The sequence below is a fragment of the Botryllus schlosseri genome, chromosome 15 (assembly GCF_051294905.1).
Source record: "Botryllus schlosseri isolate E-star chromosome 15, Bs_hap1, whole genome shotgun sequence".
Taxonomy (NCBI): domain Eukaryota; kingdom Metazoa; phylum Chordata; class Ascidiacea; order Stolidobranchia; family Styelidae; genus Botryllus; species Botryllus schlosseri.
The window spans coordinates 21,881,419-21,907,957 of record NC_137250.1 but is presented as its reverse complement, the minus strand read 5'-3'; the positions used below and the strand labels follow the sequence as shown (position 1 = coordinate 21,907,957).

General features: G+C 40.4%; 2 protein-coding genes across 6 annotated transcripts in view; one reads left to right on the top strand and one right to left on the bottom strand.

Moving 5' to 3' along the window:
* LOC145458138 (uncharacterized) overlaps positions 1-26,515 on the top strand; it is a 28,504-nt gene extending 1,989 nt beyond the window's left edge. The window contains exons 2-9 of one of the 5 annotated variants that reach the window (XM_080336488.1): positions 1,754-1,846; positions 2,365-2,468; positions 4,059-4,122; positions 4,183-4,269; positions 18,502-18,642; positions 21,033-21,107; positions 21,591-21,674; positions 24,837-26,515. In XM_080336488.1, coding sequence (XP_080192614.1) covers positions 1,789-1,846; positions 2,365-2,468; positions 4,059-4,122; positions 4,183-4,269; positions 18,502-18,642; positions 21,033-21,107; positions 21,591-21,674; positions 24,837-25,189 — 966 coding nt within the window. In that variant the 5' untranslated portion in view covers positions 1,754-1,788 and the 3' untranslated portion in view covers positions 25,190-26,515. Of the gene's footprint in view, positions 1-1,231; positions 1,847-2,364; positions 2,469-4,058; positions 4,123-4,182; positions 4,270-18,501; positions 18,643-21,032; positions 21,108-21,590; positions 21,675-24,836 lie in introns of those variants that run through there. The other 4 variants (XM_080336491.1, XM_080336487.1, XM_080336492.1 and 1 more) reach the window with 4 other exon arrangements.
* LOC145458129 (uncharacterized) lies at positions 8,438-15,716 on the bottom strand. Its single transcript, XM_080336467.1, has one exon. It carries the CDS (start codon positions 15,222-15,224, stop codon positions 9,057-9,059), a length of 6,168 nt encoding a protein of 2,055 aa, XP_080192593.1. The 5' UTR covers positions 15,225-15,716; the 3' UTR covers positions 8,438-9,056.
* Positions 26,516-26,539: the final 24 nt, after the last annotated feature.

Sequence of the window (26,539 nt, the reverse complement as noted above, 5' to 3'; positions counted from 1 at the left end):
ACCTATTAGTACATTTTCATGACTGCCGGAATAATTATTCTCGTGGCAGCATAAGCATGTCTTTGAGAGGTAAAGACAGTGGGGTATCCAGGGTTAGGGGCTCGTACCGCCCTCTTCAAAACCCCTAAATTTAAGTTGCTGTCGCGCCGGCGACTAACACCACTCGGGAATTCGATTTACCCACCATCGCATGCCTCCAAATCTTGGATTGCACGATACCTTGATTGAAAAAATAGAATAGCAGACATGGCGACGCTTGTAGGACAATGCAGTTTTCAAATAAACATTGTCTTGCTGCTCTACGCCGAGAAATAATCTGCCTTGGAAGTGACAAATACGTCGAATACTTTAGAAGTCGATCAATGCTTAGATTTTAGAATCGGTGCGACAACTGCATTTGATTAATATCAGTGATTAAAAATTCTAAGATATTTACGATGAGTTGCGCTATCACAAGTGAGGCTTGGCACGTCTATGCCTTATATGTGCCTTACCTCTACTTTCGCGCTTTATATTTTCGAACAATGAATATGAAAATTACGTGATTTTGGGAATAAAAATGTTCAAAATGTAGTCATTCATAATCATCGATAGAAAAGGCCAATAATAATCATTAAAGGCTTCACAATTGTCTTTAACTCATCATCCCTGACGACATCTAAGGCACTGCCTCACTTGCCTCCAATGACCCCAAGTCACCGACTTATCACACCCTGCAGTGGGTATGTACTGCTGTAGTGACCATGTTTGGCCCCACCTACGCATGTGGCAGAAAAATATGGCGCACACTATGTATTCCATATATTAGTACTAACAAACGTCACGGATTTTCAATTATGACGTAACAGTTGATTGACATATATGGCTCTTTGGGAGTTACAATTGAAAATATTGGGCCAATATGGCTCTTCGGTCGAAAAAGGTTCCCGACCTCTGACATATCATGTCGTTTCTTGATTAGGGAAATTTGTCTTAAAAACAAGACCAAAAATACTGACACAGCAAAAAATGTCTCAATAAGCACAACATGTCTTATAAGATGTGTTTTATTGGTCTTATTTTTAAGACCAAATAATTGTGACAGTTATATATGGTCTTAAAAAGCTGAATCAGTCTCAATTTTAAGACCTCAATTCATCAGTGAGACTAAAATTGCTGAAAATGAGACCAAATCATCCTCATTTCTTAAATTTGAGGCCAAATTTGTCTAATTTTTTTTGTAGTGTACCGGTACTATACAAATTTACTAGAATGATAAAATTGATAATAAACTGAATTGGTTGAGAAAGAGAATTTGTAATTTTTACAGGAAATATTTTTGGGTTGACCAAAATCGAGTCATCAAAGAATCGTGCCCGTGTAAAATCGGTGATCGCCTGGCACTCGAAGCTATGGAGGAGGACTAATTGCCAAAAACGACATTTGGGCGTCCCCGGAGGACATTTTCGTTTTGGTGAAAAAGGAGGACAAATCCTCCTTAAGGGCGATGTATGGTAACCCTATGGCATAAGTGCCTATTTCATTCAATGCACGCCTTCCGATGCATTCAGTATTAACCATACTTTCCGTGTTCTAGCTGAACAGTGAACTGCGATTCCAGTATTTTTATAGGCACCTTGCTGATTCTGATGTGTAGAAAAAAACTGTATAGGCCTAGATTTTGGCTTAATAGTAAATAGGTGTGACACGGTAACAAATTTCATGAATAGCTACTTTTACATTTTTACTTTCAACTTTAATCACCAGACTTGAGATGATTACAAGAAATTATAGCATCATAGACGGTCAATGAATACAAAAATGTCGAAGCGAAATGCAAAGTACAACCAGCATGAAAGCATGAAAGGTATTTGTGATTTTCGACATAGTTTGTACGATTGTACCGGTTATTAAACAATCAGTGCTCTGGTATTCACATCTCATTTCTCGTAAAGTTTTAACTGTATTTTGAGTTTTTCTGGAATTCTCACTTCATATTTAATGACAATTTGCAATGTTTTAAAATGCGTGATTAGGGAATCATCAATAACAAGTTATATTTGTGTTTATGGGCAAACGTTATTTATTACTGACTCTGTTCTCAAATAAGTCGCCTAACGGGAACATTATTATCCAGCAAACCCAAGTAATGGGGTTCAACTCAGCAATTTCATTTGGTTAAAAGTCAAATTTGAAATTTATTTTTATTTTTTATAATATATTCAAAATTTTCAAACTCCAGTGCGTTGACTTATATCAGCCGCAATCGAGTCAAATTAGGTGTCCAGCGTTTTATGAGGCAACCTATCAATTTAATCAGTGAATCCCCAGAATCTGAAAAAAAGTTATTTTTGAACAACCCACCTACGCGTATGCTTATTCCAGATGCAGAGATACCATCAAAGTGGGTCAAGATTATTGCGACGCTTTCATCGATGCTAGCAGTCGCTTTGTTTCTATCAATTTACAGCATGATACAATGTCTGCAAGTGAGTGCTTTTAACTAGGTACTTGTCATAAGTATTTCAAGTTGGTTATTTTATCATGTAGTTTTCCAACCTTGTCAATAAAATTCAGTCTGTCCACCCTCCCTGCACCCAGACGATTGATATATTCACTTGTGCATGCATAAGCTACTCTATTTACAACAGGGCCGGCCAACCCGTGACCCGCGAAACGGTTTTGAGCCGCCCGCGAGGTAATTTCCGAAATTAGTAATATTATCAATAATGGATTGCACAGATTATGAACTTGCAAGACCAACCCAAAATGTGATTAGTCTGGCCGCAACACTTGAGATGTGATGACTGAAATATCAGTTCCGACGCATTGGCAGATCAATGAGCCAGTCACATTTTGATAGATCTTCGTACACTACAATAGAACAGAATAATTTGCGATAGATTTATCAAAAGTAAAAATTTTTTACACGCTTCGCGCAACATGTTGTCACTCGATTTCTTGCTTTTAATACTGTTACCCCTTGGTGAAAATGAAAGAACGCATAATGTATCTGATTGAGCCTAACTATATTCGCGATTACGAGACAAAGTGTCGTTCAACAGATGCGACTTTGCGTTTGCGCGCTCGCGGAAAGACCGTCGACTATGAAACCTAATAGGCACAAAATGATTGACGCATGTTGGTCGAAGCTTTCGATATTGATATGTCCAGGCGCCGAATAGTCCATTCCTTGCAAACTGAGCTCAGCGATATACAGCAGGCCCGCAATATAGTCAAGTAACAATAATATTGACCTATGAACTTCGAAAAAATTTCGCGCTTGGCGCGGCTAGTGGCCCGCGCAATAGTTCGTCATTCAAATGTGGCCCTTTGGCTATAAGGGTTGGCCACCCTTGATTTACAAACAAGTTGTAAACATTCTTGCAAGTTTGCTCAATGCACGGTAGGGTTGTTAAAAAAAATCAATCATATTTCCTCAAATTTGACCGGTATTCAATAAAATTGTTAGATGCGTAAAAGTGAAGCTACTAGAATTATAACATGAGAGATTTATTGAAAATTTTTTTTTTCAAAGTTTAATGCCAACCCCATGCAAAAGTTTTCTAGAAGTAGAAATAAAAAAATTTGTTTCAATTTCAACCAGTAGAAGCGAAATTATTGGAGCATACAATATTGGATTTGAAAAAAGAATTACGGTTGGAAATTCTGTAAATATTGATTATAATACACACCATAAATAATATTGCCTTTATTTCAAATCAAAATTTTGAACACCAACAGCTTTGCTTCTACGTGTCGGAATCGGGTCAAATTTGTTGTGCAGCATTTTTTTTAGCTAAACAACATTTTATCTTATGGCCAGTAAAATCTGAATAAAAAAGTTATTTAGAATAAAGTTGATGACTACTGCGCAGCCAAGTTACTACGTGATGTTCCTCTGCTGCATGCAAGACATAGGACCAGCATATACAGAAATGCTATCGAGTGTTCGATTATAAATGTTAATAAATTTGTATTTGCTATAGATGAGTAATGTTGTAACGAGCTATTGTAGTCATTCAAAATATGCTCTTCAGTTTATTCTGATAGCATAAAGTAGCGATATTTTCGTACAGACTGACCATAATGGAATTAATGTAGTTCACATGATGATTGACTCTCAAGAGATGGCTTTTGGAGGTGTGAAATGATGTTTAATTTGCAGGTATACATGGGCTAGTGGATCTTATGTTGTTACAGAGATTGAAACCAGCAACGGAAGACAGTCAAGCGCTATCAACAGTCTTACAGAAGTTCTGGCGGAAAAATTTACAGATGTATCTCAAGGTGATTACGAAGTAGCTTACTTTATTGATCAGCCTAGACACACAAATTGTCGCAGCCTTCCATCATCTTGTGCAGTTGTGCATGGAAAAAGATCAACAGTAGCCTACTCCAATATTGATATTTACTAGCCTGTAATAGTGAAGAGGGCAGATGAATTCTATTGAAATTGTTTTTCGGCTAAATAGCAGGACTTGACGCAATGATTCGAGCACTCGTAATAATTATAATGATTTGAGTCGAGTAGTGAAGGATGATTTTTCTTCGGGAACCGAAATTATACGCTCCGTGCCACGAAGAGTTAATATATGAACGAAACCATAGTTTTGTTACTATTTTCCACTGGTGTGAAAAGTTGTAATACTCGATTGGTCATATCACCAGAGCTGGTCTACTCAAGTAAGTAGGTAGTTTTGAAAGCAGTCTTAATTTGTTCGCATGTAGGCCTACTACCAAAAGCTGCGAATTGAGCTATGCGGAAGGTGCAGACAGCTTGATTCGTATTGATGCATCCCAGGAGGTATCAATTTTTGACAGAATAAGCATTGTTTCGCATCATGGGATGCAAATTAAAGTATTGATATGAAAATGCGATACTAATCTATTATTTACTAGAATACCCCGTTTTAGAGAATATCATGGCATGACGCCCCAACCCATATTACAAGGCCCCAAGTTTAGGCGAAGCGCAATACGTGGAAATTGTATCGGATACGGTTTCATCACTTTCCTCGATCAGTGTACGTTGATAACAACTATTGTAAAACGTAAAAGTTATATTTAGTGTTGCTTAATTTTCGAAAAATAGAGGCATTACTACATTTGCTTTTATGTTCCAACATGTATGTTCTGCAGACAAAAGAACTGAAAGTAATTAGAACTCAAAGTATGATACTCGCAATTGGAAGTGAAATACAAATACCGCTTCTAAAAATGCAGAAAATATATTTCATGTCTTTTGTCCATAAAGCTTCAAAGGTGATCTGCTAAAACAGGTGTAACGTTAAAAAATAGCTGGATTTTCCAGATTAGGAAGACACGTAATGGGTTGCTAGATTACGATATGATAGGTAATTGCTGGATTGCGAAACGCTAGTTTCAAACGTTATGGTAGTCCATATTTACTGTGATGAAATATTTGATATGTGCGACAATGCGGTGTGAGCGGAACCAAGCAATCCGGTACCTAAACTACATTCACTGATACTTTCGTGAAAACATATATTTGTCACTCCATAATTACTGTGCGGGTGTGCGCGAAGCGCAACAAAATTTATTAGCTTTACTTGACTTTTATGAATATTAAATGTTGGTACCTCGTGAAAACAGCCCGAAATTCCTCAGGCTATCTTTCGTATTGAGGATTAAACTACTTCTACTTGACAAACTGAAAATAGCGAAAAGTAAGTAAGTAGATCACAAAATATTATGAAGTAGAAGTAGGGTAATTTCCTGCCAAATCAACAAGGGGGTTGCACCAAGGTTGGAGAATTTATATGGGATTTGGCACACTGGCTGATGTAGCTTTAGACAGGCCAAATCCAAATTTTTTTTTGAAAAATTCTGAAACAGTACCAAGTTATGAGGCTTCAAAGTTTGCAAATTGTCCTTGTCACGCTTCATTGAACACCGTCAATTATTTTTTCAATGTCAGAATTTTAAAGGTAAAAAGCCGTCAGCGTGGCTGAAATTTGGGGACATGATACTACTGGTATCCAAGAATTCTTAAATTGATGGCCCAAACATTTCAGAATATGTTATCATATAAAATAATGTCACCAAAGACTCCTACTGCATGTTTTGGTACCGAAAGTTTACACACCCATAAATAAAAAGGGCAAAAATTTTAGAAGCCCAAATTCTGAAAAAATGATCTTGAATATATTATCTTCCATTTAATATTGATTCAATTCATTAATTTCCAACTACACCAGTAAAAAACTTCAAATTAAGAATTGGATTAGATAAACAATGAACTAAAACTTTCAAGGCATTGTTCACTGTGATGTCACAATGCGTCGATTGTTAAAGGTGGCTGAATGGAGTAAACTGGCCATGGGAATTACAGTACAGTTGTGGCTGAGTAACTAGTCCAATTTCAGTGAGTGAGTGACTTTATTGTCTTAATTTCAACAGGTAAATAACTCATTGAATGCATAGTTAGAAAGGTGATGTCTCAGCTTGAAAATTTCAGTATTGGAAGAAACTTGGAAGAAATTTGCCACAAATTACATTTTACCACGAAAACCGGGTTGATAACTGTGCCAAGCTTATTGAAGAATGATCTTGAACTGATAAGTCGCAGGGCATTCATTGACAAGGACAAAATTACAAATATTTGCCACCATCATTATAAGGATCTTGTCTCCAAGTATCCTCTGAGATTCAAGAAGTGCATGGATCCCTTTTATAAGCATGAAAAATTGAGATGCTTTTGTACAAGTATGCTACGAGAACAATTTCATTTTTAGTTATGTGGTTTATGATTAGAGAAACTGTAAATTCCAGACCAATTGGCATGGGAAATTTGGATTGAATTACATGTATTCATTTACAGTAGGCCTATACAACCAATTTATGTGAATTTCCTTTGTTAAGCTTGTTTAGCTTGTGACGTCATAATTGGAAATACCAAAAATTCACAGTAATCAGAAATTGTCAAATTTCCACCAGATAACGTGGAAATTAATTGTTCATTTTTTGTAGCAAGATAGAATGCACATTGAAAACCATGAATTCATGAAAATGACGTTAAATTTATTTTCCCCTTTTCAGATATACCACATTCCATTTAAGCTGTAGGAAAATGAAAAGCTGCTACTCACAAGCCTCACTAACATGATATAGACTTCAAATGGTTCATTCGGCTCACTTTATATGTTAGTCAGGCTCTTGAGGAGATTTCCACCAAATTTTAGGGTTATCAAACTATCATAGCAAGATATATTGCTGTTTCACTGCAGATTTGCTGAAAATCACTGAAGCGTGACATGCAAAAAGCATGATTTTGTGAGGAGTGTAACTCGGTCATCAGATTGAATTTGAGAAAAAAATTTTGGATTTCCTCATGATAATGACAGAAGAATCAATGTGCCTAATTTCATAGCCATCCATTAACCTTGGTGCTCATCTGAAAATAAATTTGCTCATTTGGCAGGAAATTACCCAGTAGAGAAAATCAGATCTACTTGAGTAAGTACCAAGAGTAGAGGAAAACCCATATTACAAGGCCCCAAGTTACTGACCACCTCTGCATATCACAGCATACGAAACGAAACATGTATTCCGAAACTACGCATGTTAACCCTAGACTGCTCAGGTGGAATATCGTTACACGATCGCTCTGGTGGGGTCGATTAGACCCCATCAGTTAATATGCTTTTTGTCTTACCAATTTCGCTATACAGCTGTCTAATAACCTCTTGCATGACGTTATAACGATGAATCTTCCCTTTTTGAACCCTACTGTCTACCCATTTAAAAGTTACCGCTGAGGCGTAACACCAATACGCAAATGGCGATATGGGGTCAAACAACCCCCCCCCCCCAATTAATTATAATAACAAAGAAAGAACAACAAGACAAAACTAGACAATACAACAATACAACAGAGTAACAACGACAACAACAAAGTAGATTCAATCCGAATCCTCCGGCTCCATGCACTCTTGACATCACGCTATTTTCACAGAGTGTGCTTGGCAGACAAATTCCCCACATTTTCCACATTTCTCGGTTGTTTTCCGGTCTTGTGCTCTACCGCAAAGACAGCATTTGCCACGTGCAGCTTTGGAGAGCTTTGCTGGTGGCATTTTACTGTCTTCTCCCGGAAAAATTCTTTTAGACGCGAGTCTTGTGCGGACGCGCAAGTGAGTATTAGATTGCCTGGACACTGCATTTTTCTTTGTTAGGGCCAGTGCAATTTCCATTACAAATCCTCTGTGTGTTTGTTTCTTCGCGCGGTTACCTTTAGCCAGCAAAGATAATATATAGCCGTTGCATGCAGACAAGTTCATCAATCCAAAGAAGATCGTCAGAGGCCAGCGCTTACTATTGCGAGAACAGGAATAGTTTGGCACCATTCTGTCTGCCACATCGACGCCACGTTTTGTTATAAAATGGTAATTGTAGCGGTCGCTGCAACGGCTTGTTGCAAGACACGCTGATATAGTGCTTGATTGGAGTCGACGCTACAGCTTACAGTTCCTGTTGTACGCACTAGTCACTGACTAATGACCGCTCTGAGTACACTTGCAATCCTGATCACACACGCAGATCCAAGGAGCTTTCTTTACTAGCACAGAACAGCCAAATAGTAGTAATAGTGGTCAGAAACTTGTGGATTTACCAGGTTCAGTGATACTGCGGTTCAATAAGAAATAAAAGGAATAAATGAAGCGAAATGGAGCCAATTGTCTATCTTACGACTGCTGCGCGAGCGCGCCGACCTGAATATGCGGGCTCTGAGAACACGTGCGTCGCAGACTAACTGTGCCGCCACAGCTTGTGGCTTCGAGAGTGACCTATTTACGGTTTCGCGCACAATGGAATTAGGACAGTCATTTACACTCCCCCTTTTAAGGACATTTTTGTGCAACATAAATGTCTTTACAACTATTTTCACAGACGTGTAAACAATGTGGCTCCACTTCGGGAAATCGGACTACACTGATAACACATAGAGTACGAGAGATTCTAATGGTCTCAAGTATGTACGAAAACAAATAACAATAACAACAACAACAAAAAATAACGAGATTCACACATATCACACAGAGAAAAACAGGCGATCAAGAATCGACTGACATCAAAAGCACCAACTTGTGAATGGGGCGGTCAACATAAGTGGAAGAAGCAGTGCGTCTACCCTTTGCATCAAGCTCCGTTGTCGCAACTAACACAGTTGCTTTCCGAATGTGCCCATCACCACTTGGCGTGACAACCTCAACTCGGCCAAGTTTCCAAAAATTCCGGGGCTGATTAGGGTCAGAAATTAAAACAATATCGCCGGGTTTGAAATCCCGTTTGACATCATTCCATTTACTTCGATTTTGCAGTGAGCTCAAATACTCACGTTTCCATTTACTCCAAAACTCATTGGCAAGGTACTGGACCCTGCGCCATCGTTTTACCAAATATATATCACATTTTTGAAATACTCCTGGTGGAGGCAACAAAACCTTGGACTTCAATGTGAGAATATGCTGAGGGGACAATGGGATTGGAGCTGATGGGTCATTCAAATTTTGCACACACAACGGTCTTGAATTTACAATATTCTCAACTTCGGCAAGAAATGTACGGTAAGACTCATCACACAAGATATGACCAAATTTCAGCAACAAAGGATTAAGAGCAGCCTTCACGGTTCGGATTTGTCTTTCGACTGCTCCCGACATGTGACTAGCATGGGGAACGGCAAAGTTGAATTCAATGAAATCGCAATGCTCATTCAATAAAAAGTTTTTCACTTTGGTTTGGTTCAATTTCACAGCAGCTTTTTTCAACTCATTACTAGCGCCGACAAAATTTGTGCCACAGTCACATCTCAGCTGCGTCATAGGACCTCTACGGGCCAACATTCTGCGGAGGGCGTTGATGAAGGAATCAGTGGTCATAGCATTCAACGATTCCAAATGGATAGCGCGAGAAGACAAACATGTAAACACAACACAATAACGCTTCAGAGTAGATCGCTTCTCTTTCACGTAGTATATACCAGAGACATCGCACGCAACGTAGGTGAAGGGCGCTTCAGTATCAAACCTATCTACTGGCAAAGGCGCCATTTTCTGGCTCTCAAGGGGCCGTCGCAACTTGCGACAAGTAACACAACAACCAATTACATGCGTCACTCGAGACGATCCGTTTATCAACCAATACCCGTGCTGACGGATAAGATTCAAAGTCATGTAGCGACCGGAGTGGTTACTACGTTCATGGAAATGACGAACTAGCATATCAGTGATGCACGACTTTTTGGGTATCAAAACTGGGTGTTTCACATTATAGGGCTCATCAGAATTTTCAATGCGACCTTCGAGTCGTAGCATACCACAAGAATCGAGAAACGGATTCAAGCGAAACAAAGCACTATTTTTTTGCAGTGGTTTCCCACTGTGCAAAGTCTCAATCTCCTTTGCGAAACATTCGTACTGAGCTGAGCGCACAAGCAGACATTCAACATCTTGGAGTAAACTTACAGACAGATCTCCTGGATCCGATTTTTTCAATACAGCAACAAAACGCATAGCTTTAGCCACAGATCTCTTACACTTATCCCAACACGAGAAATGCCCAAGGGTATCTGGATCAATAACCCCAAACGTAGGGTGCGTTTGATTTTGCACTACATTACTCACAAAGGCAGTTGCTTTTCTCATTTCATTAGCAATTACTGTTTTTTCTGACTCACACGGTTCAAAGGTGGACTCAGGGGCTGCAAAGGGACCCACAACATGCAGGAAACTAGGGCCACACAACCAACGACATTTTGCATTGAAATCACTCACAGGGATACCTCTACTGGCATCATCACTCGGGTTTTGTGCAGATGGCACGTAGTACCATGAATCCACATCAGTATGGTCATGGATTGTCTGGACTCGATTTGCGACATACGCATGAAATCGCTTTGCCTCATTTTTGATGTAGCCTAAAACTACCATGGAGTCAACCCAGAAATACTCGACAACATTCTCATACTTCAACTCGTCGCGAAGAAACCGACTCATCCGCGACGACACAACAGCAGCGCTCAATTCCAGCCTAGGAATAGAAACTTGCTTATTCAATGGGGCTACACGAGCTTTCCCCATCGCAAGGGAACAGGACACATCCCCTTTGTCATTTACCAAACGCACATAGGAACACTGACCATATGCGAAATTACTAGCATCAGAAAAATGATGCAGCTCAACATGCTCTACTTTGCCAAAATCAAGGGGCTTATAACAACGTCTTATGTGGACCGACTCAATCAAATGGATATCCGAACGCCATTTCTCCCAGCGCATCCACAACTCTTGGGGAACAGGGTCGTCCCAAGATGCATTAGCTTTACACAGTGATTGCAAAATGGCTTTGGGCTCAATCAATATAACAGCGGCGAGGCCTAACGGGTCATATATTGAAGCCACGGTCGACAAGATGCCACGCCTGGTACACGGACAATCTTTGAGTTGCATGCGCAACTGCAACGAATCATTTTCAATACACCAAACGATACCAAGCGTTCTTACATTGGGCAATGCGTCCTTTTTCAAATCAACTTCTTTTATGTCCTTAGCTCTATCGGACGGTTCAATACTTTCAATCACTTTACGACTATTTGAGACAAATTTGCAAAGCTTCATGCCAAAATTTTCACACAACGCGCTGCTACTTTTGGCCAGCGCGATCATCTCAGATTCGTCATCTAGGGATATTATGCCATCATCCATATAAAAGTTATCTCGGATGAAATCTGCCGCAGGCGTGCCAAATTCTACTTCACCATCATCTGCCGCACGTTTCAGGCCAAAGTTGCAAACGGAGGGACTGCTACAAGCCCCGAACAAATGAACTTTTAGACGATACTCAATCAACTTGCCATTTACAACATCGCCATCTTCCCACCAAAAGAAGCGCAGCAGATCGCGGTGCTTGGGACTGACAAAAAACTGAAAGAACATACTTTTCAAATCCGCACTCATGGCGTAATCAAACTTTCTCATTCGACAAAGCACACCTAACATTTTGTTCAACAGATCTGGGCCAGTTAGCAGGTAATCATTCAAACTCATGCCTAAATACTTGGCAGAGCCATCAAACACGACACGAATTTGGTTTGGCTTACGTGGGTGGTACACACCCATGTGGATCAAGTAGTTCACTTTACCATTATTCAGATCAAGCTCATTATTAGGGACTTTCTCGGCATACATGCTCAAAATGTCACTCATAAATGTGGCATAGTCATTACGAAAATCATCATGCTTTGCCAAACGCTTACTAAGTTGGGCAGTCCTTTTCAAAACGAACGATTTGTTGTTGGGAATATCGACAGTCTCGTCTCGAAGCGGGAGAGGCATTTCGTAGTGCTTGTCTGGACGCTGCTTTATCTCGTCTGAAATTATCCGCAGGAATCTTCGATCTTCTACGGAGAGCGACGATAACTTTCCTTTATGCTCGGCGAACTCCAATTCAAACATGTTCTTCACTGCGTTCGGGTTGATTATCTCTTTTGCTCGCGACGCTAATACAATGTTAGCGTCATTGTTCATTTCTTGCACTATGATCCTGTGACATATAGCGTTGCTAGGATCAACGCCTTTACAGATTTTACAGACAACACCCCATCCCAAGTCTGTCTTCATCGCAAACGGCTCATTATCTCCCCCAGCTACCACCTCACGAGGGATTAGCGCTGCGACCACATCACTTCCCAGCAAGATGCCGACTTTTGCATTTGGCAGATAAGGAGGCAACTCATCTGCCACCTTCTGGAGGTGTGCCCACTCTTTACACGCGGACGCTTTAGGAATCTGTGTTCTATTCGCGGGTATCTCATCTCTGACATACGCTTGTGCTACGTTTACACTCTTCTTCTTGTCATAAGATGTAACTTCGAGGTTCCAAACTTTTTCAATAGGCCATGCATCCTTTCCGCTCATTGTAGACAACTCCACATGTGTGGATTGACTATTCAGACGAAGCTCACTCTTTATCTCTTCAGTAACAAAAGAACGGTTACTCAATGAGTCCAATGCAGCGTAACAAAGGGTAATCTTCGTGGGATCCGACTTGGGATTAACCCAGACCGGCACCAGCATGGTATTATCGATTTCCATGGTTTCGGACTCACAGACTTGAATGCAATTTGAAACACTGGGAGCAGAGCTCAAATGAAGGCTAGTTAAATGGAACTTGCCGCATGTCTTGCAAACCACACGCTTGGTACAGTCTTGCCCCTTGTGGGATCTACTACACTTTTCTCCACACCCATAACATAAAAACTTGTCGTACATATACGATTTTCGCTCAGAGAAGGGCAACTTCCCGAAATCAACACAATCCGGGATATGATGGCCTTTCTTTTTACAAAAGATGCAATCGAACTCATCTGGCTTCACATTAGTTCCGAATGACACACTTGGCTTATCACGCGAAATCTTTTGAGCGGAATGAGTGACGTTACTATGTCGGTCTTCATTAAGCATTCTGAATTCCGGCATGTTTTGGAGCTCTGACTGATCTCTTACAAATGACACGAAATACTCAAAGGGCGGGTAGCAATTTTTATCATTCGTTTCCACTTTGTATTGCGCCACTTTAACGCGCCACTTCTCGACCAGTGACGGAGGTAACTTCTTCACTATGTACATATGACTTGTCGAGTAATCAAGAATGCCCAACTCTGACACATAATGCTTGTTGACTACTACTTGCTCCAAAAAATCAGAGAATTCGCGCAGACCAAGTTTGTCATAATCCTTTATGTAGCGCCAAGCACGCAGTCTATTCAGGAAGGTTTGGCCAATGACAACAGGGCTTCCATACCTGTCTCGCAAGTCTCCGATTGCTTTTTGGTAGGATTCCTCCGTACCATTCAAAAAATGACTTTTAACAACTTTCAATGGGTCGGGACCAAGATGCTGTTTCAACAAATTCATCTTCTCATTGACACAGTACACTCTATCCTCTACCAAAGCCTTGAACGAATTCTCCCACTCTATATAGTTGGTTTCATCACCATCAAATACCCAAACTTTGATATCGGGTATACGCGTCCTAGGTCTTACATTGTATTGACGTTCACTTGGTATAAGCATGGAATGATCGGTGGGCGATTTAGGACTCGGCACAAACAGTTCTTGGTCAATTGCTTGCGGTTCGACACATGAGACATGGTTCATTGGGGGGGATTTATCAATGACTAAGGTTGGTGATTTAGATTCCGTAAATTTGACAGTAGATGGCCTTACTTCGGGACGGTCGTGAGAGTTACTTAAAACGAAGTTTTTTACCTTGTCTCCCGAATCCAAAACTGGAACGCTATTCTGTATTTCTGCGAAGCTAGATCCAACACACTGGGCATCTTCGTCCAGGCCGAAGGGGTTTTCTTCCTTTTCTATTTGCTCACAAGCCTTGATCTCGGCTCGTTTTTCAGCAATTTGACTCTTCAGAGCCAATTGCGACAACTTTGCTTCATCTTCAACTAACTTTTTTTTCATTTCAGCTTCAAGCCTTTTCATCTCTGCTTCATCTTCAACTAACTTTTTTTTCATTTCAGCTTCTTGCTCTGAAAATTCCAGTTTCGCTTCCAGAGCGGCTGTTTCCCTTATTCTTGTATGACGTAGCTCTTTGTTGCTGGCGAGGCTGGTGCGACTGCTTTGTGTATGACGACTCGATCTCGAGCCGGCTCCAGATCTCGCGCGGCTACATACGGATCCATTTTCGGATGGAAGCATCATGAAATCTTTGACTTCTTGCCGGACTTTTTTAATATCTATTTCCACCAACCTCAGACTGTTGGTGAAATCTTTTGTTTCCGTATTTTCAGCGTGATTTGAAATAATTTCTTCCGTAATTTTGCGCAATTCGTCTCTGCAGCGAGAAACGCCTTTCATTGCTTCCCGTAATTCTTCTTTATTTGCGGATTGCGTCATAATATCCTCGACCGATTCTATGCGACTTTTAACATCTCTTTCTGTTTCACGGAACTGACGTTCAAGTTCAACCAATCTCTGATCGAATCCATGGAAAGTGCCGTCACTACTGGTTGGAACATCAGAACCCACTGACTTGCTCTTCGCGGGGATCTGGTCCACAATTTCTTTCTTGACACTTCCACGTACGTCTTCAACATTTTCCGAACTTGGTGGAGCTGGGCAGTCAGCACTCGTCTCCGACGTTGCCACAGTTTGACTTTGTACGGCTGAACAGTCAGCTTTCTCTGGCGTTGCTGCAGCTTCCATTACTTTCAACTTCTCCGACTTTCAACTTTGTGACTGGTAAAGTTTCTGACTGTAGCGGTCGCTGCAACGGCTTGTTGCAAGACACGCTGATATAGTGCTTGATTGGAGTCGACGCTACAGCTTACAGTTCCTGTTGTACGCACTAGTCACTGACTAATGACCGCTCTGAGTACACTTGCAATCCTGATCACACACGCAGATCCAAGGAGCTTTCTTTACTAGCACAGAACAGCCAAATAGTAGTAATAGTGGTCAGAAACTTGTGGATTTACCAGGTTCAGTGATACTGCGGTTCAATAAGAAATAAAAGGAATAAATGAAGCGAAATGGAGCCAATTGTCTATCTTACGACTGCTGCGCGAGCGCGCCGACCTGAATATGCGGGCTCTGAGAACACGTGCGTCGCAGACTAACTGTGCCGCCACAGCTTGTGGCTTCGAGAGTGACCTATTTACGCTTTCGCGCACAATGGAATTAGGACAGTCATTTACAGTAATATATCTGATTTCCGAGCGTCACCAGAGCTTTCATCAATTTTATCATCGTGATGCTGGCTGCTCACCATGGTAAGAACTTTCTTTGTGCCTTTGCCCTTTGGAAGATATGACAGCAGTGTCATGTCTTTTTGAAATCCAAAAATGCTGCTGTACACCTCCCTTCCCCGCAGAGAAATGAACGCAGGAGGTATCTCTCTCCTGTTCTTTCGAAGGTTGCCAACTGCTGTCAGTTTATGGTAGTGAAGCAATGACGTCACCAATGGCATACTGGTGTGCCAGTTATCGAATGTGATGTTTCTGCCAGATCCTGATATATCAGACACCAGCCGTGTCACTATACTTCTTTGGCCGAGTTGTCGACTTTGTACGGCCCTTCCAGTTGCGTCTCGCAATAAATTTCAAAATTGTGGGTGTAGTAAGTCTTTGCATCACACAAGGCATGTACTTTGATGCATATTTTGCCGGTTTGTTTCGATTATACTGTTGGAAAGAACAACGTCCTCGAAACCCCCAAAGCATTTCGTCAATAGTCACAAATTGAGACAACACGTAATTTTTCTTGAAGGTGTTCAATATCATATCCGATATTGTTCGAATTTTCGCCAATTTGTCATTTTTCTATCTTCGCGTGTGGTAATGTCATCAAACCAAAGACATCGCAAAATGAATCGGAATCTTTCGCATCATCATCATTGGTTTATTAGCAATTTTATCAGTTCAATACACCATAAAAATGCGATACAATGAAAAGAAAGGAAGATGTCGAAGCGACTAGGAGTTGTCTATGGAATCAGACACCCACCTTGGCCTAGGCGATGTAAAGAGGAGGCATGCACACTGAATGAAAGTAAAGAAGATAGTATAGAAAAAGGAAGCGACAAGAAATAGGGTGGCATGTCATGGGAAGCGAGATCGATAGGTCAGTCGTGGTCCGGTAATATTGAGGATGGACTGTATTTATTTAGTAGAAATTGCTTGTATTTCGACTTGAATGTGGACATGCTCGTCGACTGTCGGATGGCCGGCGGGATGCTGTTCCACACATCAGGTCCGGCATATTTGATAGAGCGATGATCTTTTCGGTCGATCATATGATATTTGGACGACATGGACGCGCGTGTGTTGTACTTGTGCGCTTTTGATTTAGAGGTAAAGATGTCATTGAAATATTCGGGGCAACGACCGCTGTGAAACTGATACATAAACTTGGCGATTTCTAGTTTCCGCATATCTTACATTATCATAATCTCTTCAGCAGCGACTTTTTTACCTTGAAGATATCAAGTCCTGTGCCGTCATCTGCCCAAAACTCATCAAGTGACAATCTTGAGCTTTTATGAACCCCAGCCAGAAGAAGAAGACCAATGACAGCTTCCATCTCCACCGAATTAGTTGGCCCTACCCTGTACTTCTCTTTGTAGTTTTGGGCAGACAGAAACAATGCCAAGTGACAGTAACAATGCCAAGCCGCAACAAAAAGTCGAAATCCATCCGATCACAATGAGGAGATAATTACTTAGTCTGCCCACTATACCTGCAAAATCAGACCAATGCGCAACCAATAGCTCATTGCGGCGAGGTATTAGCGATAATCAGCTAATACTTTATTCCGAATGATAGTGTATAACACCATTTAGGATTACATGTCTGGCAAGAACAATCCGACCGCACATAAAAATATGGCTCACATTTTTGTTCGCCTGGGGTCTTTGGGACCCCAACCTGAGCAGTCTAGGGTTTTAATGGAAATTACATTTCTGCATGGTTGTAACCAATGTTTCCTCTAAGCTGCGCACATGCGCAAATGCGCAGCGCTGAAACGGTCTCTGCGCACGGAAAATCAAGGTCGTTATAACAACAATCGGGTACGGGCTCATACCATCTGGAACGAGCCCTATGTAGCCTACACATCTTGAATTCACCTCTACGATTGGAAATGCGTGGAAGTTAATTGTATTGGGTTTTTTATTATTGCTTTGTGTGACTAGAAAATCAACTGAGAATGTCGTAGGGATCTTTTTTCACATTGAATTCAGTACTGTTCCGAATTATTAACTGTAACATGATATACTCCAAAAAAAGCAACCCATATTATATAACGTTTATGCGAGGTTGTGGGTCACAACACCGAACAGTATCATCCTTTATGATGAGACGTAGAAATATTCTGATGATTTAATTTTGTAGCTCTCAAATACAGGGATACTTAGTAAATCATTTTGGACAAAAACCTTCAAAGCATCTTTGATGTACAAAGGGCTCTCACTCTCAAAAATGGTGCAGTGCCTCTTTCTTTGACTTTAACTGCAGGATACAATACATAGTACGAAAAATTTTGTGGAAAATAACCCGAGCTAGCACGAGGGGAGTGTTTTAACGGGGAATAAACCACTGCATTCACGGAAACATGTAGCAAATATCGTTGGTAGAAATTCCGCGCAATCGCAACGAAAAATTTCAGGATTGACATGGTTTGTTAAATGTGGATTTGTAATGAGAACTCAGGGCTATATAAAACCATTGTTTTACTATTTAATAATGTATCCCTGATTCAGCGTCCCCTAATCCCGGCACCCCCACCACATCATCCCCTGAGCACTTCCGCCCCCTTCAAAATCCTGTAATCTACTGCTGTGACCAAGGTTAAGAACCACTTATCTAAACTTTTCAAGTTTGTAAGTCATGGCTTCATTTATTTGAGTAGTAGGTCAGTAATAGATATATGATTACCATACAACAGCCTGCGGGTGTGGGGGTTTATTTTGCGCAACAAATTTCAGGTATTAATGAAGGAAATGCTACACAAGTCACTGCTTCACAAAGAAATCGACAACAATTACAGAGTCTTCTTCGAAATTTCCACGCTCTCACTGCGCAGCTTCAAAAATTCACTACCAGTAAACTGGAATCAATCGCAAAAGGTATCAAATTATTGCATGTTTGTGTTTAACATTTTGATTATTTTTTGGCATCAGTATTCGCTCGATGCCATGATTTTTTCACAGTTTGCGTGAGACTAATTTGGTCACAGCAACGAAGAACTTATTCAACTGCTTGCACTACTTACCCAAGTGGTTTTGTTTTTAGACTATTTTGATTTCTGCTGAAGAGCTTTTTAGGCTACCTTAATTACATTTTGCACTTTTTATTGTGTACTGTAGAAAGTTGCTTTGAGATATGTTTGCATCCCTTTTACCAGTGAATTTGCTAGCAGAAACACATGACATAGCTCCTTTATCACGGTACGGCACAGAATGTATTCGCGATTCGTTCGCTTTCGCTGGTGAAATACGAAACCTGGATTTGTCGAATTCAGAAGTGTTCCTGAGCTCATTTGATATCTCTAGTCTCTTTATGAACGTTCCGCTGGAAGAGACTATTGATATTTGTGCCAACGTGCTTTACGGCGGCAAGCTACCACCACCATCATTCCCGCGTACTGTTTTCGTAGAACTTTTACAGGCTGCAACCTGCTCGTTGAATTTAACTTTAATGGTTATGTTTAAACAAATTGAAGGCGTGGCGACGGGCTCGCCTTTGGGACCTATTTTGGCTAACATTTTCGTAGGATATTATGAGGGCTTCTCTCCCAGCATGAGTCCGTCGAACCATTGTTGTACCGCCGATATGCAGATGATACTTTTGTCATATTCAGGAATGAGTTAGAATGTGATCAATTTCTTGTTCGCTTAAACTCGGCCCTGCGATTCACAATTGAAAATTAACGTAATAACTCTGTGTCATTTTGAGACGTTCTCATCGAAAAGAATGATTCCAATAAATTTGAAACATCCGTCTCCAGGTAACCAACATTCACAGGCCAATCTCTTCGTTGGAATTCTTTTAGTACTAGACGCAGAAAAATCAACCTCATAGGCACCCTCGTGCATAGACCATTGATGATATGTTTAGGTAGAAAACTGAATTTAGAACCTGACAACATCCGCAAAATCTTACTTGATAACGGCTACCCTGAACACGTCATCAACCGCGGCATAGAGAGGAAATAAACGCAATTTAACGCGGAAAAGTCAACAGAGCCTACCGTACGAAAAGGAAAGATGTTTATATCCACCTACCTTGGCTTGGTCCTATTTCCACTCGCTTTGAAAAGCAATAGATTTCTGTGGTAAATAAGTGTTGCGACACAGTGAAGAATAACGTGATTTTTACGACAACACAACTGCTCCCTGCAACACGTAAAGACGTGCTTCCTGCACTTCAACAAAGCAACGTAGTTTAAGGATATAAGTGCCACTGTTATTGTGGCGATGTGGGAAGAATGTCAAAGCGTTTACAGGAACACATAAATCAACATGTCCCTAGATTTATTAGAACACACGCTTCATGCTCTGTGAAAAGCTCACCCTTGACTCATCCCCTCAAGCTTGATGCGCAGCAATCTAAGGCCATAAATTCTGCCATTGGCAAGCATCTGTTTGATAATCCCGCTTCTTGGAAAAATTATCGAGACAGCAAATCTCGCGTCGTTGAAAGGGGCGTTCACACTTTCATTTGTGCGCCTTGGAGTCGACTTTTAACAAAATACACCAGCCAAGGCCGTGTCTACAAAAGGAGTTCGTAATCGTGTACCATCTAAAAAAAGTACATTGAATGCTCTCTTAATCAAAATTTCATGCTGTTGACGTCATATTGTGAGATACGATTGTTGATATACAGTGTTCTTTCCAATTCTCTACTAGTTGTTGACGATTACGTTACCCCTGGCGATTGTCAGCCTAAAACATTGGGGTTCATTTCTATATGAATGTACTATTCAATGGTTTCTGATTAGTTGGACTATTCCAAATTGGAAGAATTGAGCTATTGATAACCAGGCTAACGCATAAAAGATTCATTGACACATGAATTTTAGTCGTTTCAAAATAGACTGAGTAGGACAATGCTGAGGAGTTAGCGTAGTGGTGACGATAAGCGCCTTCTAACCGGGTTCGATTCGGAAGTTTATCCGGGCTACTCCCCCCTCCGCATCACTGTTCATATTACGAAGAAAAAGTCCAGAAAAGACCCGATGAAAGAATGCACTCTCAAGGAATGGAACGGCAAGAATGAGTCGCAGAATGGAGATTATCATCGAAAAAGAACTTTGACATTGGTCACTGGGTCGAGGTGGATGCCAGTTTAAGAGACCGCAACTGGTCGTTCGACATCCTCGTATCTGTTCATTACATCGTAATCTGTGCTATCGAATTGTGCATTGTGTGTGTCTTGATCTGATGACATTATAATTTGACGTTTAGTGATATTATTGATATTGTGTTAGCATTCAAGTTTCATTCCTTTCAAATAGATATTTCGACGGGAGATGAGGATAATTCTAAGGAACTTGAAAGGCAATTATTGATCATTAATAACGATCTTATTGGTGAGTACGTGATACATTAGTATTCGAAAACTGTATATCAACTCCACAGTGCCAAGATAAAACTGCGGCTGCAATAGATGAGATTTGAGTTGCTAAATCCAAACCATCCGAAACCGAATCAGTGATAATTTTCTATCGACAATTAATTCTTGATGTTGTGACGTTTTACACTCATATTGGTTTGAGACTCTAGACCAGGAATGTCAAAAATACGGCCGTCCCGCGAAGCAATTTTTGTAGATTGAAAAATGCGTGTATTATCAAGCACATTTTTAACAAATATTCAGACTTTTAGTAAGAAATACCAGACTAGCCCACTCTTTTAATCTCTTAACATTTCGATTCCTCTTCAAATATTTATGACTAGTACGATGACATCTACAATTTCAACTGAAGTACAACTGGTGTACAATGAACCTCTTGTTTAACTGGAACCTAACTGACAACACATATGTTTATTATTTGCTCCATTTCGATTTACAGCTATGCAAGAATATACGCAGTCACTAGATGAAAGAATTGTCAGGAACATAAGAAAATCGACTATGGTTAAGGAAAATATTGGTGGTGAGTGATCCTCTTTCAAATTGTTCTGCATAGCAAAACAGATAATTTTCAACTTCACTCTTCTATTTACTCATTTGTTCGTTATTATTATTTCGTCAATACAAAATAACTCAAGATTGCAATGCAATGAAAAGATAGGAAAATGCCAAAATGACTTGGATAACTCTATACGTCAAATACCTACTTTTCCCTGAAGGCAGGGTTGTAAGGTGGTGATTCAACTTGACTTGGGTCAAATTCAGCAAATCACTCGACTCTACTTGAGTCACTTTGTGTATTGACTCAACGTGTACTCAAATCATAGCAAATGACTCAACCAAGTCAAATGACTCGAGATTCGGTCGTCCAGAACTGGCGTTTCATTGTAACTTGTGAGAATAGTAAGGTTACCACATTAGTGGTATTTCGTCTATCATTACTGAGTTGGAAAATTGGGCCGGAAATTTTTTAAGAGTATAGAATTTAGCATACTATGAATGTGGGACATTTGATATCACTGAAGCAGAACTATAACATTAGTTGGTTGAGCATAGCTTGAACTTTGATGTGAACTCTGAACAATGAAAACAATGACTTGGACTCGACCCTCTGCTCCGCAACTTGAACTCAGACTTGACTCGGTGGTGAAATGAGAATGACTCGACCTGACTCGAGTCAAAACAATAAAAGTAAGATTTACTTATGATGCGAAACCTTGGGATTTGGTTGCAACCCTGGTTCATAGCTACACCGTTTTCACCAAATTATATTGGAATTAGAATTACTAAACTCGCAGAAACTGGTAAGTTGCATTAAATATCAAAATAGAGATCAATACAACAAAAGCTAAGTTCAGTTCACATCAAATCAGACTTTTTTCTCATGAGCAAGATAATGGTAAATGTCTGCACACCAAGCTCGACTCATCTCACATGATACAGTTCCCCTGTAGCATTTTCAAGAAAACCAGAAAAACATTTTACTAAACATGTGCGCAAGACGTAATCGCTGGCCTAAACACGACAGTCGCATCTCCGACAGGCCTGGTGCGCACGACGTAATCGCAGGTCTGAGCAATCGCATCTGTAGTAGGCCTCATGCGCAAGATGTCGCTGGTCTGAACTATCGAGTCGCGGGCCTCGCAGGCTTTGGCTGCTATCTCCTATCGTTTAGAGCAGAGGTCTCAAACACGCGGGCCGCATGCGCCCCGCCAGAGCATTTTGTGCGGTCCGCGACGACATTTTAGATTTTTATTAATTTGACAAAATATGAGTGTCACATATATCTTATCAGGTTATAAAGTAAAAATTCCCTCTTAACTTGCTCCGAAAGCCTTAAACTATTCATCAAACTTCACTATCACATCAATTGCAAACACTACCATGCAGTGGAACATTTACTATTTCGCCACATTTCCAATTCATGATGACAAAACCGGATCCTTAGACGATACTAGACTGAAATTTGTGAGTTGGACTTGGACGCGACCTTTCTTAGAATTACTCAGACTCAGGCTAACTCGATGACAAAATGAAAATGACTCGAGTGGACTTGGAGTGACTCGGAATGCCGTAAATTTGTTAGAACCATGGACGCAACAAACTAATCGCGTATCAGGGGAATAGTAATAGATCAGAAGGTCGCAGCTTGGTATTTCGCTAACGAAGCAAGTATAGTTATGGCAACCATTGGCAATCTGTTAGTTACGTCTTTGGTCGCTAAACCATGTTATTAGGGCCACTTAAAGGTACCGAGTACCGTAGTGGTACGCTCCAACGATGTAACAACAATGGGCCGTTCTGCGTTTCGACATTTCAATCGCTAGGACACATTCATATATTTATATTATATTTATATTTTTTCTGCTCCTATATTTGAAGATATTTGACCATGAGATTAATAGCCGAAGTATACCCGAATCCTGGATTGGAATTACAATGCTTAACTTAAAAATGTTTTGATATCAGATCAGTATCTGTTATCAATCTGTTGGATTCAGAATATTCCTAGTAGCGGAAAATTTTAACCCGATCGCTTTTATGATGGCATCATACATTTGCCCGCCCATATGGTGTCTATATCTTAGAGGTAATATATATCATGTACAACAACAATTCTATTCAAATAGTTATAAATGTGATGATTCTTTTCGTGCCAGGCCTAAATTGATACAAAAGTAAATCGCATTTTGACGATGTGTGTTTACTGTCAGTCTGCTGGATCGGCTCACTTTCAATAGGAAAATTCATTCCCGCCAAATAAGGCCTACTTGGAAAGACATAGAATACCCCTATAAATGCTGCGGCCCGCGGCGTCGTCAAAACAGGAAAACTGGCCCGCGAGCACGTTTGAGTTTGAGACCTCTGGTTTAGAGGCAATGCTGTTAAGTGTACAATGAATACCGTGATTTTCCATGTATAATCCGCAAAATTTTCGCGATTTTTTGCCCTAAAATCAGGGGTGCGTATTATAGGCTACATGGGAACAAACGCTTGAAAAAAATCTCCCTCGATAAAAAACTTGAAATCACACCTTTCTTCATGTTTGTTTCCAATCGCGCATCACTTTCAGCCATTGTGCCCAGTAATTCGTATTATCAGTGTAACGCGCTACCAATTAGCAAAAAGCGTGAGCAATCGCAGGCTTCGGCTGCTCTCTATTATCGTTTAGAGACAATGCCGTTTATTGCATAATGATTAGCGATGGTTATGTCATGATTGTTCGACAGTGACATCGCAAAACAGAGCAACATCGACTACTAAAACACAGCTATTCATGTATTGTGAATGCAGGGTGTGTACTATACATGGGTACAGGCTTTTTCCCAGAATTTGCACGCCATTTTAAGGGTGCGTATTATACATGGGGGCGTACTATACTTGGAAAATTACGGTAGTGATGGTTATGTCATGGTTGTTCAACAGTGACATCGCAAAACTGAATGACATTGAATACTAAAGCATAGCTATTCATGTACTGCGAATGCAGGGTGCGTATTATACATGGGTACAGTTTTTTTCCCAGAATTCACACGTCATTTTAAGCGTATTACACACGGGGGCGTGCTATATTCGGAAAATTACGGTAGATTTATCCAGCTGTCCAACTCTGATCCAGGCGAGCAGCATATAGTGTTTGGTCCGACGCATTGCTCAAAACCTTATCGCTATTACAAATTTTCAGTCATTCAGGCGCGTCCGGTGCGATTTTCCGATGCTGCACAAGATAACGGAAGAGTTGAATTGTTCCACTACGGAGCGTGGGGTACCATTTGCGATAACAAGTGGGATCTGAAGGACGGGCACGTCTTTTGCAGAATGCTGGGTTATGAGAGCGCTAGCTCGGTCGGAAATTTACCGGGAGGCAAGGGGGGGATATGGTTCAGCGAAATGGAATGCTCTGGCTACGAAATGAGTCTGATGGACTGTAATAAGACCAGTGTTCACTCGTGCGATCACACGCGAGATGCCTCGGTAGTGTGTAGCTGGACTCGTTTGAATAGATATTATTTGGAGGATGGCTCTGGATTCAGTTGAAACTTCTCATGATGTTGCTTGTCATGTTGAAGATTTTTTGCGTCTCTCGGTGACTTATCAAGACTGTAGGACAATAATATCAAGTTGATAACACACTTTGTAAGAATGTCAGTATCAGCCGTTAGAGGTGATGAACAGCGGCAATTTTCGTCACGTCAAAACATGATAGTGGGTAGGGTTACCATATGTCCTCTTTTACGAGGATTTGTCCTCTTTTTTGAAATTGTCCTCGGAGGACGCCCAAATGTCTTCTTTTTTGAGATTTTGTCCTCTTTTTTGAGAATTTCAGGTAAATATATGGCAAAATTGACTCAGATACAGGAAATCAGCACCGAAGTAATACTATGGCGGGTATTTCGGGAGCTGGGCTGGAAAGTTGACTATTTTTTTAGTCAACCACCTGATAATGTGAAGTAAAAAACAGTATTTTGGGTGCTGAGCGGCAAAGTTGACCTTTTTTTTAGTCGACCGACCACAAGGTGGGAAAAATTTACCATTTTTTCAGGATTTTCCTCCGGTTTTGCAAGTTTGAAAATTTTGAAAAAGTGTCCTCACTTCAGATATAATAATATGGTAACCCTAGATGGCAGGGAGTCGGAAAATTATAATCTGAGACTGCTAGACTAGAGAAATATTGATTACAAGTGTCCAGATGCAACCTGTCTAGTTTATTTCATGATGAAGTATAGCAATGGTTGAATAGCAGTGGCTCCCAACCTTTTTCGACTCATCGACACAAATTTTCGTCCCCCCTCCCCTCCTACATGAAATTTACGAATCCGTCAAAGAGAACATGTAAACGAGAAATTTATTTACCTAACACTGATTGCTGGTGAAAGAAAGGTTCTTTTCCGAGTAGGTGCTCGAAAAACCCGTTACATCGTCTAATTTCCGATGAGTTGACCTTTTTTAAATCAACTTCCGCGTCGTATGCAGAAATAAGCCGTTTCCATGTGCATTTTTTGCTGTATTAATTTAATATATCTCATTGGACTTTCTAACATTTTCGCCCCCTTGTTTCTTAAAAATTGCTCAAGTTGGAAACCACTGCTGTAAAGCTTTTCAAATGAATGCGCTGAAGTTTTGGAAATGCGGGTTAAGCTAGATGGCGTATCTTTTGAATATTGACTGTTTATCAGTTGGTTTGTTAAATATGTGAGTTATTATGGGTTTGTTTGTCGTGTTTTATATGCGTATTTATTTTGTAATTTGTGTCTCCTGTTCTCTGTATATTGCTTGAAAAGAGGATTACTTTTTAGTCATACACAATAGTTTCAATTGTAAATCTCGACAAACCGCTTTATTTCTTGCATCTTCCTAAAATAGCTTTGCAGTACAGTACAGAATACA

Bases quoted from the DNA above. Each gene is read 5' to 3' on its own strand.
- LOC145458129 (XM_080336467.1), bottom strand. From the start codon at position 15,224: ATGGAAGCTGCAGCAACGCCAGAGAAAGCTGACTGTTCAGCCGTACAA.